Source organism: Ictidomys tridecemlineatus, chromosome 10, assembly GCF_052094955.1.
Source record: "Ictidomys tridecemlineatus isolate mIctTri1 chromosome 10, mIctTri1.hap1, whole genome shotgun sequence".
In the NCBI taxonomy this organism is placed as follows: domain Eukaryota; kingdom Metazoa; phylum Chordata; class Mammalia; order Rodentia; family Sciuridae; genus Ictidomys; species Ictidomys tridecemlineatus.
In genome coordinates this window covers 77122816-77137230 of record NC_135486.1, presented here as the reverse complement: position 1 = coordinate 77137230, position 14415 = coordinate 77122816, and the positions used below count along the sequence as shown (strand labels likewise).

Genomic DNA, 14415 nt, shown 5'->3' with positions numbered 1-14415 from the left:
TGATTCTAGATAATGTGAAGACATATCCTTTACCTTTCAAGATCTTGATTGAAAGCATCTGAACTTCCTGGGGAAAACCACAAATCAAATAGAAAATTTTCAGGAGAATCGCCAAGTGAGGAACTCATGATAATCTGTCCTGTCTTTGAAGACAGGTGACCAAAAAGCCACATTAAGATTACTCAGCCCCAAGGATGCTTCCCATAGCCTGTCCCTCAGCCTGTGGGCATGAGGATAGAGGAGAAATGACAACTAATGATTCATGAACCTGCAGGTCATGGTGGTAAGGAGGAACTACTGTATGCTCCCTCCTTTGAGCGCTTCAATGTAAGAAGTGTGCAAACCAGTGTTTGGAAAATAATCATGGTAAAGCATCAAGGGGAAAAAAACTTGGAACATTCAATAGTGGCAACATTCCAATTTTGTTTAAAATCCTTAGCTATGCCCATAGAATCAAACTAGGAAAACATTCAAATGTCAACAGAGGCTATCTTTCTGCAATAGAACTACAGATGGTTTTAATTTTTTTTTGATCTTTAAAAAAGTTTTTCTATTTATCAGCATGTTGCTTTTATAGCTTTAAAACGTGTTATTTTTAAAAGATGAGGAAGAATAGATATTCCAGCCTCACTTTTGTCTTGTTGAAAGTAAAAGAGCAGGCTCCCCTGCAGCAGTCTTTCCATCTGCCCCGCAGCAGGTGTCCTGTCACCACTTGGAAACTTCCAGAGACACACTGTGCCTAAGGAGAACCAGGAGAATGTTGGAGGTGCTTCAGCATCTGGCATCTGGCAGCCAAATGATTCCTCAGCCTCAGCCATCGGAAGTGGTGGGATGAGGTGGAGGAAGGGCTGTGTGGCAGGAATCTGTGGCTTGGGGGCTGCCCTATAAGACTGTTTTCCTTCGTCCTTCTTCAAAGAAAATGCAGTAGAACCTGTTTCAGCCTAATCTGGCCTTTCCTCTCCTTATCTTAATTTACCAAAAAAAATTCCACAAAGATAAATGAGTATATAGCATTTTTTTTAACACAGCAGTTTTTAAGAGATTGATTTCATTTGGAAAGAATTCCAGAGAAAGAGAAGTTTCTTAAAGAAACACACATATTTGAAAGCATAGCTTTCCTCTAGAAGTTCTTGCATTTTTAATCAGAAAGATGGAATTCTCTTTGGGGGTGATGGCCAGGATTCAGGAGGTCTCCTTTACATACCTTTGGCTGTAGCTCCATTATTTTAGGCATTGCCTAAGTTCCTATTAGCCTACTTCCTGGAGACAGAGTCCTCTTTGCTACTGAGATAGAGACCTTCAGCTTCATAAGGAAGCCTAGGTCATGGTTGGTGTTATTAGTAATATTGGATAATTATGAGTTACTCCGATGGCTTTTTGCTCCTACTCATGCTAAAGAGAGGTTGCATGGATCACAGGATGACTTTCACTAAGGAACTCAGTCATCCCATCCATTCTTCCCACACTTAGCTCACAATTACTGATTTCCATCTCAATGATACCTACCCCCACCTGTGCACATCCACAAATGTCAAGGCATTCCTCTCTTCCCTCTTGAGTTGTTCAGGTGATCATAGTGATCATCAGGTTGCTCTTGGCTGGTTAGTGCTGCTGGGAGGCGAGGTTTCTCCTGCTGTACCACTTTCTCTAGAGTAGGGAATGGCTGGCCCTGGGGCCAAGGGGATGCCTACAAAGAGTATCAGTATCTTAGCAAGAGCTCTGTTCACAAGTACTCTCTCCAGCCTCACCATTCCACTGTTTGTGTTTTAAGATGTAGCTTCTAAAGAATGTCATAAAACATGCCTTCAATTTCTCTTGGATGTTACATTCCAGAAACACTATTGGATTCTATCCAAGGAGTCAAGTAAAAATCCTGTCCTCTTGTTTTAGATTTTGCTTATCCTCCTTTACCCTATTCTTGGTTTACGAATCTGCCATGGGGCTGGGGCTATCGCTCAGCGGTAGAGCACTTGCCCAGCTCAGATGAGGCCCTGGGTTCAATCCTCAGCACCACATAAAAACAAATAAATAAAATAAAGGTATTGTGTCCAACTACAAATTAAAAAAAAATTTTTTTAAAAAGAATCTGCCATAACTTATAGAAAGACCATGAAAACGAGAGTGGATACAAAGTGCTTATCCTAGTCACTTGGGGATATTGAACCCTAAGGTATAGAGATACCTCTGCATACACAATAGAAATAATGATTTGTCCCAAGAATTTCCTGTACCCTGCTTCTCTTTTTAAGGGGTCTCATTCTGGCCAGAGGAGGGCAGTGTTGCACACGTGGTCTCCCCTATAATGGTGACAGGAGCCCAAAGCTCTTGATTAAATAGGAGGTATTTTAAGAAAATGTCACTTGGCTCAGATTTTTATCATACACCTCTAACATCCAGGGAAACAAAACTACAAAGACCGACATGAACTGGGTCGTAAAGAGTTTGTGATCCATCAAGGGTGTGGAGACTTCTGCCCCGAGCATAAATAAATGTAGGGTGCTAATAGACCCCCACAGGGGGATGTGCTACATACAGTGGGGGACACTGTGGGAGGCATGGCAAAGTGGGCCTACAGACTGCTTCTAAGATTGCCAGACAGGGCTGGGGTGGGACTAGCACTCCAGGCAGAAGAAAGACTGTGGCAGAGGCCCCCAAAATATGCAGGAGGGAACAACCAGGAGCCTGTTTGTTTTTGTGAATAAAGTGTGTGACACAGAAAGAGGAACAATAAGACTAGAGCTGTAGGCCACGTGCAATCACAAAAGTTAGGACTTTTAAGAGACTTTATTCTGTAACAGTGACTGACAGAGGATGGTTTGGAACACTTTTCAGGTCAAACCCATTCAGTCCTCCAAAACCATGATTATCCCTTGGTACACACGAGGACTCCAAGGGTTGCCAGTCAAGTTCCCTGAGAAGGAGACTGAGTGTGCAGAAGGATACTGAGTGTGCAGAAGGAGACTGGGTGTGAAGGAAGCTTTCAGAGAATGTCCCCAGGGTTAAAGGACACACTTGGGGAGGGATGGCAGGAGAGAAAGCACGAGTGGGCAGAAGGAGAGGCTGGCCTGCAATGTCAACTTCAGTAAGGGCCAGCTTACCCCCATGGGATGCTCTGAGACTGAGATAGTCCTTCAGAGATGGTCCAAGTTTGAATGAGCAGCTCTGGTTTTCCTGCCCTTGGGTTAGCTGGTCATTGGATACAGGTGCCTCTCTGGAGGGGGTGTGATCTTTGGCAGCTCTCTTGAGTCAGGTGCAGGTTCTGGAAAGAGACTCAGCTGAGTATAAGAAACTGGGGGAACAAATCTTTCTGTCCCAAAGCCCGTGTGGCTGATGCAGCACAGAGTGTACTACCCTGAGCTTAAGAAGTTTGTCCTGTTTGTTGCAGCGATACATGCCTATAGTCCCAGTGACTCTGCAGGCTGGGACAGGAGGATTACAAGTTTGAGGCCAGCCTTAGCAGCTTAGGGAGCTGTTTCAAAAATTTAAAAGGGAGTGGAAATGTAGCTTATTCAATTTGCAGCCCCCTGGCCCCCTCCAAAAAGCTGTATGCCCGAGGCCACACCACTCAGAAGCAGTAGAGGAGGCCTTAAATCACGGCAGCCTGACCCAGTCCACACTTTTGGGGGAGGGGTTAACCGGGGACTGAACTCAGGGACCTTTGCCCACTGAGCCACTTCCCCAGCCCTATTTTGTATTTTATTTAGAGACAGGGTCTCACTGAGTTGCTTAGTGCTTCACTTGTGCTGAAGCTGGCTTTGAACTCACGATCCTTTGGTCTCAGCCTACCGAGCTGCTAGGATTACAGGTGTGTGCTACCATGCCCAGCCCAGTTTACACTTTTAACCTCATACCATATTGCAGGGTAGGCGGTGGGGCCTGAAGAATACAGCGCTCCCTCAATATCCACATAGGATCCATTCCAGGACCCCCACTTTGGATATCCAAATCTGCAAATGTGCAAGTCCCTTGCATAAAATGGCAGTCTCCTGCATACTTTCACCATCTCTAGATTACTCATAATACCTAATACAATGTAAATGCCATGTAAATAGTTGTTCTAGTATATTGCTCTGGGAATAATGATAAAAGTTGATACACGTGCGGCACAGGTGCAAACCATCATAGGCCTAACTCCACGGTACACAAACAAGACACAAGGCAAACACTCCAGTGTTGGAGAGAGACGGAGGTACAGCTGGGTATGCCTACACATCACCTGTGTGGGTTTAAGGTAGCACTCAGCATGCAGCAAATTCAAGTTTTGCTTTTCGAAACTTTCTGAATTTGTTTCCTGCCACATATTCTTGAACTGTGGTTGACTGCCACAGAGATGAGGAATCCACAGATACAGAACCTGCAGATAAGGAGGACTCCCCAATTCTAAGCAAAGTCAAGGCTTTGAGATTATAGCTCTTGATGATATAAAACGGGTGGAGAAGAAGCTAGAGGAGAGAAAACCTCTGTGTGTAACATTAGTATATAGCATAAAATTCAAAAAGTACAAGAGTACACAGTGAAAATATTTCTCCCTCCTGTCCCCACTCCTCCCTGGATACAGTTTCCTGTATATTCTCTCAGGGATAGTGTATATTTAAGTATAGATACATACGGATATCAGATATCACATCATCTACACTGTTCTGCACCAGGCTTTTTATATTAACACCAAAACTTAACACACTGCCACCAAGCATGCAGAAGAAGCTGCCTTATTCTTTGAAAGAGTCAAACTTTTCCACTACATAAAGATTTACTATAATTTGAGCTAGTCCTCTCTGAGTGGGCATGATAGATTACTTTTAAATAACAATACTGTAATGTTTGTACATGTGACCGTTTGCACATGTGTCTTTTCTGCGGTTTAAATGACAGTTATGTGTTCTTTCCCGTGAACTATCCAAATTCTGAGCTTTCCTGTTTAGAGCTTTGGTCTTTTGAGTCCCAGGAGAGCTTTCCTTTTTGCTCTGATACTATTTAGAATCTCTCTTTAAACCCAAATTCTTCAAGGAAGCCAAATACAGAAAGCAAAGGCAGGGTTTTGTATTTTAGGTTGAGGGCAGGACTCACCCGGTGGAGGGCAAGATCACCGTCAAAGCCATCACCCTGTTTGTTCTCATGAGAGGGTGCGGTTATCGGGGCTGTGCTGTTTGCTGGGCTCTTAGCAGCACCCGGGGAAGCTCGAGACTCACCTGCCTCTCCTCCGTGGTCTTTCTGTCCCCAGCTCATGTGCTCCTCGGTGCAGAAGGCGCTGTTTGAGGAGGAGGACCATGTCAAGAAGCTGCAGCAGAAGGTGGCCACACTGGAGAAGCGGAACAGGCAGCTCCGCGAGCGGGTGAAGAAGGTCAAGAGGTCTTTGCGGCAGGCGAGGAAGAACGGTCGCCACCTGGAGCTGGTGAACCAGAAACTCAGCGAGAAGCTGGCGGCAGTGGCGGGCACGCTGCCGCACATCAACGCCCTGGGGCGGGAGCCCGCGCGCGCCCCCTACCTGCGGGGATAGCGGGGCGCAGAGGGCTATGGGGGCCCTGCCTTTCCCGGTGGGAATTAGGGATGACGCGGCTTTTGTACATGCACCTATTTCAAACCTTGTAGGAGATGTTCTGTTATGCATTCGGTAGGGTCTAACTGGATAAAGCGTCCATTCTTGCTTTCCCCTGGGGTGCTGGCCCTAGCATGAGAACCTACGTGCTGGCGTGACCCCAAATATGGTGTCTGAAGTCCAGAGGCAGCAGAATCCTCAGGGACTATGTGCTGCCCCAGAATCTGACCTCAGCTTCTTGGATGGGGGCAGTCTGGAAAGTGCCCGGGGTAGGGAGAAAACATTTTAAAATCTCAGTGTAGAAAGCATCAAGGGGTTCAGTCTTTATTTCAGAAGAGAGTCAGCTCCCAGATCCAGGACAAGCATGAGTCCCAAGGAGGGATCTAAAGCAAGTCCTGGAAGCTTCTGATGCCCCCTTGTCCCCATCTTTGGAAATAGGATGCCTAATCGCAAATGTGCAGGGCATCCCTGCTCTGGGCAACATTCTACGGGCAGCTGAGGCAGCTTATTAGTTAATGAGCTCATCACAGGTCAGGGACTTGAGTCCAGAGTGGGGTAGCTGGTGATTAAACAAGATGAATTATACCTGATACCCAACACCAGCTCCGCGGGATTGATGATAATACCTACAGATTACTTGACTCCAGAGGGCAATTGCCTTTATGGGCCCACGTGTTCCATCAGACTGCACTCCCAAATTGGAATTTAGCTTGGCCACTGAATTTCCAACCTCTTGTTTGCTCAGTAATTGCTTCTAATGTCTCTGAGTTTCGAGTGAGCTGCCCCAATACACTGTGAACTGTTCTGCAAAGACACCTCTTCACCTATTGAGATCGGGCAACCTTACCTCATTCCCAAACAGGCTCTCAAAGGGCTTTCTGCAGGCATTCCAATTTCTGCTTCTTTCTGAAAATTTACACCCCTCACCCCCAACAACAACAACAAGGGAGAGGCATGTCTATGCCCTGGTAAAAATAGTTGCACATTAGTGCACTTGTGTTTATACTAGTTCCTTAAACAATCAAAGCACTTCTTTGGAAAGAAAACTTTTAAAGCAATACAAGAAGAAAAAAAAGAGCATTCACTAATCACTTAAGCACATTTGATCAAACCCCAGCTGTGTTATTAAGTCAGCTGAATGATCAGCTCTTGTTTATCTTCCAGTTGTGGCCCTGAAAACCAAGTGTCCTTCCCTGCTGTTTCACCAAAAGAAGCTGTTGGCCCATATCAAGGTCTGCCGTCCAGAGACCACCCTGGGCACTCTGGGGCTCCTGATACCACCTTCTCCATTAGAAACTGCAATCACTCTTAGAGTTCCACTTTTCTACTGTTAGGAAAGCCAAGTGCTTCTTGCTATTGCAGCTAGTCTAGGAATGTGAACCTTGTGTCACTTAAGTCTTGGTGTCAGGATGCTGCCCCAGGGGGAGATAGGATGGGAGCTTTGGCCCAGGGGCACTCAACTGCCAAGCTTCTGCCACCAATTTGTTAGTTGTATTCTTCTTATTATGCTGCAACACAAGATGCATTTTCTAGTTTATTCAACCTGGGGACATTTCATTAAAGCAGTTTTGCTCCTACTCAAGGGAATGGTAAGCCTAGAGGTGACTTACAGCCAGGGCTTAGAGAACTGTGGAGCTGGATCCCTACAGATGCCTTATGTTCTGCTTTTCCAATAAATAACTAGCAGTGATATAAACCACAATAATGAGGCAATGAGTGTTTCTTTGGGGCCAGGAAAATTTCAGGATTTCCAGCTTTGGCCTGGAAAAGTGATTTCTATCCTCTGGGGAAAGTGCCTGTGAATAACACCTGGGGCACTCTGGAGACTGAGTTCAAGCCTGCTGTACTGTCCCCATCCGGACACAGCCTAACCCTGTCTCTCCCTGGGTTCCCATCTCTCAATCCACCTGCAGAAAAGCAATGTATCATGCTTGCTCCTCTTGGGGACAAACAGTGTCATTAATCAGTGTCTTCAGAAACATACTGCAGTCTCTTGCCAAAGGAGACTCCCCAGGTCCCTTTTACCTTCTCCTGGGTCATCTCACCCGTTCTTGCCACCTGTGAATTATACTAGTAGGAATTCTTTTATGCTTCATGAAATGCCGACTGCAAGAATACTCAGAACTTGACACACTTTAGCTAGCCTGTCCTAGCACCTTCTCTGAGATGCAGGCCATTGTTTAGTTTCTTTTTTTAGGCACCTGGAGGCCAAGTGACTTCTCTAAGATCACACTGTAAGAAAGAGGCAGGTAAAATCTCAAATCTTTAAACCCAGGAGTCACAAGTTGACAGTCTGTGGACCACAGCTAGCATGGGATGAGCTTTTTGGGGCCTCTACTGTGTGTGGGAACGTGAGTGTCTTTGGAGGAATGAGTGTGCAGCTGCTAATAATGCAGCCTACATTTTAAAAAGGATTTGTTTTTAACAAAAGCATTGCCCATTTCTGATACCTGCCTGGTAGCAGAAATTACAAGGAGCCTCACTTTTGTGGTGGCAGGCACGTCTGTCTTGCATTGGGAAGAAAGAACATGAGTGTGGTGACACAAGCATGTAATCCCAGGTCTCAGGAGGCTGGGGCAGGAGAATTACAAGTTCAAGGACAGCCTAGGCAACTTATCAAGACCCTGTCTCAAAAACTAGAAATTAAAAATAAAGCTCTGGGTGTATAACTCAGTGATCGAACACTTGCCTAGCATATGTGAGGCCGCAAGTTCAATCCCCAGTACCAAAAAATAAAAAGAAAAAAAGAAAAAGAAAATCATAAGGACTTTGCATCAAAGACAACTCAGTAGCAATTCATATTCTATTAAGATTTTTAAAAATAAAGTACCCACCATGCATTGGTTTCTTTCACACCAATTATCTTACTAGACCTCATGATCTTAATAAAATAGAGATCCCACACTGGGAAATGAATTGACCAAATTATGTTATATATATATGCATGCATGAATATGTAACAACAAATCTCCCTATTATATATAATTATAATGAACCAATTTAAAAAATAAGGATTCCAACCCAATTCACCAAGAGAAATCTGAGACTTGGAGAAACTAAGTAAACTGCCCAAGGTTCACAGGTATACAGGTGGCGAGGCTAGGACTCCACTCCACCTTCATTTCTCTCTGTACCTGCTCATCTGTAAAGTGGGGTAAATCATCATTCCTCAGCCCAAAGGCTGAGAGGAGGATCCAGATGATCACGTGAAACCTGTAACACAGTGCCTGACACTCTGAAGCCTTCAATAGATGTTACTTAGATAATTGTTATTATTAACATACACCAGAAAGACACAGTGTGTGTCAGAATAAGAGTATCTGGTAGGATTCCATATAATTTTCTTGTCAATTTTTACCTGAGTCTCGGTTTCTTTTCTATTCATCAGATTTTTTTTTTCATTTTCTTTATGCCTGAGCCACCTCCTTTGCTTTCACACACAATAGTGAATTGCCTTTCCAAATTTTCCAAGACAATAGAGCCCATTAGAAATATGCTCCCTTGACTCCCTGGCCTGATCACACTTGTCTATTTTGATTCCTCCTCCTCTCCTCCCCACCATGTCAAAGAAGGCACGTCCCACTGACCACATACATCCAGGCCGAAAGAAGGACCTGTCTTTCTCATGAGTTTGTTTTGTTCTCCTCAAAACTTGGGGCTTTGGTTTGAATGTGTCCCCTAAAAGTTCACAAGCTGGAAATATTATTCAAATTTCAATGTTGATGGTATTTGGAGTTGGAGCCTTTGGGACGTAATAAGGTTTGGAAGCTCATGACAGTGGGAACCCTATGATGGCATTAGTGGCTTTATAAGAAGCAGAAGATGTAAGCTAGCAGCCTTGCCTTCTGCCATGTTGCGATGCACCACGAGGCCCTCACCAGATGATGAGCAGACGCACCATGCTCTGGGGCTTCCTAGCATCTGGAACTGTGAGCCAAAAAAATTCTATTCTTTATAAATTACTGAATCTTGGGTATTTTGTTGTACCCGAGGAACAGAAGATGAACAAACAACACCTGGCTCCAGTATTCCCCTATTTTATCCTAATATATTTTTTTTCCTTTTAGGGACTCCTTTCCTTATCCTTCAGCATTCTTAGAGATACTTATCCCAAGAGAAAGTCCAGAAATACACCAGCCATAAGCACAGAACAGTCACCCATGCCCTGACTCCTGAGGTCATCACCTTGGATCTGACCTTTAGTCTATGAAGGACATTTAAAGGAGTCATCTGCAGTTACTGACGTCCATCTTCTCACTTCCCAGTGTGCTCCTGAGCCTGGTGGAACCCACTGTTTTGTAACTTGATAGGCTTAGAAAATAATCAGTTCTGGTTGGTTTTAGAGCATGGAACGCTAAAAGTTCATGGCACACAATGGCGAAATATTTATATAAATTGTCCCCTGGGTTTCCTGAGTTGAAATATCTATTAAAGGCAGGGCTTCGGTAGATTGTATTGCTGCTCTGATAAACCATTTTTAGGATGAGAAATACAAGGACCATGAGGTTGAATGATTTCTTCTAACTGTACCACAGAATTAAACAGAACAAATAGGCTTATATTTTTAAGTTCTTGATCTAAGCCATTACAAAATCCCCAGAAAGTTCCATGTAATTAATCAAAATGTCAACATAGCCAAAAATCAGATGTGGAGTAATTGAGATTGAAGTCATAGCTTTACCAGAACTCATACAAAATCTCTAAACTAATTAGGAATGAGGAGGATTCCAAAAATCTTAATGAAGTCTGATGACTATAAACTCATAAACCCTACTGGGCTTCTCCTGCTAGCAGAAGTAGCAATTCCTTCCTTCTCTGATCAAGTTGACCCAACCTTGCTTAAAGACCATGTAATAATCTTGCCTGAGATAGTATATGCATAAAGAGCCCAGATCTTTTGGTGCCCACCCTCAGAACTAACTGCAAAATATGTAGAACCCCCGTGCAAAATGACAACTCAGGGCCTATTGTTAAAAAGAACTTTGCGGTAGTGACAATAAAGCATGAAAACAATCGTGAGACCCTTCTGAACAGGAGGTTCCGTGTGGCTGCACTAGTTATAAGCCCAAGAAACTGACCCTGCCCATCATACCAACCCCCTTCATCTCCAAACCTGTAATTAGAGTAACTGCACATGCATGAGGCACATCAGCACATCACACTTGGAAGAAAGTTTTTTTGCACCAAAACAATTTCAGTATTTTGTTATTTGTATTGTTTAATGCCTAGGGATTTAATGGCACGAATGGATATTTAGTGTGTCTCCTAGATTAGATAAGAGGAAACCTAATTTAAGATTGCACAGAATTTATTGTGCATTTGACAGAGCTTTTGGATTTAATGTTCCAGCTAACTCAAGCAGCTGGGAGCACCTCTAAATGTTTAATCAGTTACTTAAAATATGGACTCCAAAGTGTCATGCTGCTTTAAATTGAGATGCCCAAAATTCCTAGGTATAATTTAGAGAAAATATTTCAAAACATTAGGAAGATAAGTTTCAAATTGTAAACTAGTCCCTAACTTGGCACCTGAGAAGACCTGTAATACATTTGCTTTTGAAAGTGTTGAGAGTCAGCATCCTTGAAAAGCACAGAGATGGGCATGCTCTGAAGGTCAAAAATGAAGGTGGGAGAGGTTCCCATCAAAATGATCTCAGTGTGGACAGTGAGGTACTATAATACAGAAAGCATGTAGCAGCACTCAATTTTCAAAGACAAAGTAGATATGTTAGCTGCTATAGAAAGTATAGCCAAAGAGATCATCCAATGACTGGTGATGATTTGCTCAGGACTGAAGAATAGATGAACCTCCTTCTGAAAACCAGACTGATTTGTATAATTGAAATAAATCAATCAATCTAGATTTAATAAACACAAGTCTGATTTGAATCTCCACTTGTGGAAGAGTCATAACTTTTTAAGTAATTCTAAGACCTAAAACAGTTTTAAGAGCCCTTTGATTAAAAAGAGGTGAGGAGCCCTTAAAGAAAGACCCTGTGATAACATTACAAGATATTCTAAATCTTTCCAGACTTGTACAAAGGGAGCTGCATGTGCTCACCAGTGTAAATGTGCACTAGAGCAATAGAAATCCTAAAAAATTTGTGATATTATTTGTAATGTTGCTGAACTATCACTAAGACAAGAGTCAGAGTGTAAATAGTCATGCAGGTCACATAGTAAATAGTTCTGTGCCACAAGTCCATCTCAGAGTAAGTCTCACAAGTCTGGGAACCCATCTGTGGTTGCTTCTCACAGCTTCAGAGTAGGTAATTGGAATAGATATTCTTGAATTTGGTGACTGCCCACATTGACTTCCTATATCATGGGAAGGTCAAGAGGAAAACTTGGAATTTCTACTCCTATGCCAAATTATATACAAAGTAGTATACAAACAACAGAAATACGAATGGTGGCTAGGGCATAGCTCAGTGATAGAGTCAGTGCTTAGCATGTGCAAGGCCCTGGTTTCAATCCCCAACACCAAGAAAGAAAGAAAATAAGGGAGGAAGAAATTAGGAAAAGATCTCACCAGAGGATAGCAATAAAGAAATTACTTAAAAGAATAAAATAGGTATTTTGAGTTGAAAAGTACAATAACTGAAATGAAAAATTCACTAGAGACATTCAATAGCAAATTTGAAAGGGCAGAATAAAGATAAGTGAACTTGAAGATTATCCACACTGAGAAAGAAAGATTTTTTTTTTAATGAAGAAAAATGAACAGGGCCTGGGAGACTTGTAGGACACTGTCAAGCAGAGCCACTTATTCATAAGAGGATTCCAGAACGGAGGAGAAAGGGCCAGGACATAGATTAGTGGTTGCCAAGTACTGAGGGTGTATGGGGAATGGGTACAGGGTTTCTTCTGAAATGATAAATATGTTCTGGAATTAGATGGTAGTGATGTTTGTACAACATTGTAAATATGAACTAAAACCACTTAATTGTATCTCTTGAGATGGTTAATATGGTGATATTTTGTTCTATAAACTTCATCTCAATTAAAAAATAATCATCTCAGGTCCTCTTTTCTCTCTCATTATACCTCCTCATCCTGAGTCATGCTGGATGCAATTCACCTGGCACCCAATGTCTTTGCTTATAATATTCCTTCTGCCCTTTGTCTTGACATTTCTTAGTTTACCTCTGAGAAAAATCCCATTCGTATTTCAAAATATCACTCAAAGCCCTCTAAAATCTGGAACAAGACAGGATGCCCTCTATCACCACTTCTATTCAATATAGTTCTCGAAACACTGGCCAGAGCAATTAGACAGACTAAAGAAATTAAAGGCATAAAAATAGGAAAAGAAGAACTTAAATTATCACTATTTGCGGATGATATGATTCTATACCTAGAAGACCCAAAAGGGTCTACAAAGAAACTACTAGAACTAATAAATGAATTCAGCAAAGTGGCAGGATATAAAATCAACACACATAAATCAAAGGCATTTCTGTATATCAGTGACAAAACTTCTGAAACGGAAATGAGGAAAAACACTCCATTCACGATATTCTCAAAAAAAAAATAAAATACTTGGGAATCAACCTAACAAAAGAGGTGAAAGATTTATACAATGAAAACTACAGAACCCTAAAAAGAGAAGTAGAAGAAGATCTTAGAAGATGGAAAAATATACCCTGTTCATGGATAGGCAGAACTAACATCATCAAAATGGCGATATTACCAAAAGTTCTCTATAGGTTTAATGCAATGCCAATCAAAATCCCAACGGCATTTCTTGTAGAAATAGAGAAAGCAATCATGAAATTCATATGGAAAAATAAAATACCCAGAATAGCAAAAGCAATTCTAAGCAGGAAGTGTGAATCAGGAGGTATAGTGATACCAGATTTCAAACTATATTACAGAGCAATAGTAACAAAAACAGCATGGTACTGGTACCAAAACAGGCGGGTGGACCAATGGTACAGAATAGAGGACACAGAAACTATCTTATATTTGATAAAGGAGCTAAAAGCAAGCAGTGGAGGAAGGATAGCATCTTCAACAAATGGTGTTGGGAAAACTGGAAATCCATATGCAACAAAATGAAACTGAATCCCCTCCTCTCACCATGCACAAAAGTTAACTCAAAGTGGATCAAGGAGCTTGATATCAAATCAGAGACTCTGTGTCTGATAGAAGAAAAAGTTGGCTCTGATCTACATATTGTGGGGTCAGGCTCCAAATTCCTTAATAGGATACCCATAGCACAAGAGTTAATAACAAGAATCAATAAATGGGACTTACTTAAACTGAAAAGTTTTTTCTCAGCAAGAGAAACAATAAGAGAGGTAAATAGGGAGCCTACATCATGGGAGCAAATTTTTACTCCTCACACTTCAGATATCTGGAGCCCTAATATCCAGAGTATACAAAGAACTCAAAAAATTAGACAATAAGATAACAAATAACCCAATCAACAAATGGGCCAAGGACCTGAACAGACACTTCTCAGAGGAGGACATACAATCAATCAACAAGTACATGAAAAAATGCTCACCATCTCTAGCAGAGAAATGCAAATCAAAACCACCCTAAGATACCATATCACTCCAGTAAGATTGGCAGCCATTATGAAGTCAAACAACAACAAGTGCTGGCGAGGATGTGGGGAAAAGGGTACTCTTGTACATTGCTGGTGGGACTGCAAACTGGTGTGGCCAATTTGGAAAGCAGTATGGAGATTCCTGGGAAAGCTGGGAGTGGAACCACCATTCAACCCAGCTATTGCCCTTCTCGGACTATTCCCCGAAGACCTTAAAAGAGCGTACTACAGGGATACTACCACATCGATGTTCATAGCAGCACAATTCACAATTGCTAGACTGTGGAACCAACCCAGGTGCCCTTCAATAGATGAATGGATTA

At 42.4% G+C, this 14415-nt stretch overlaps 1 protein-coding gene across 2 annotated transcripts in view; it reads left to right on the top strand.

The window, feature by feature from the left end:
- Ccdc3 (coiled-coil domain containing 3) overlaps positions 1-7241 on the top strand; it is a 105288-nt gene extending 98047 nt beyond the window's left edge. For both annotated transcript variants that reach the window (XM_005320269.4, XM_078023264.1), the window contains exon 3: positions 5222-7241. In XM_005320269.4, coding sequence (XP_005320326.3) covers positions 5222-5497 — 276 coding nt within the window. In that variant the 3' untranslated portion in view covers positions 5498-7241. The remainder of the gene's footprint in view (positions 1-5221) is intronic.
- Positions 7242-14415: the final 7174 nt, after the last annotated feature.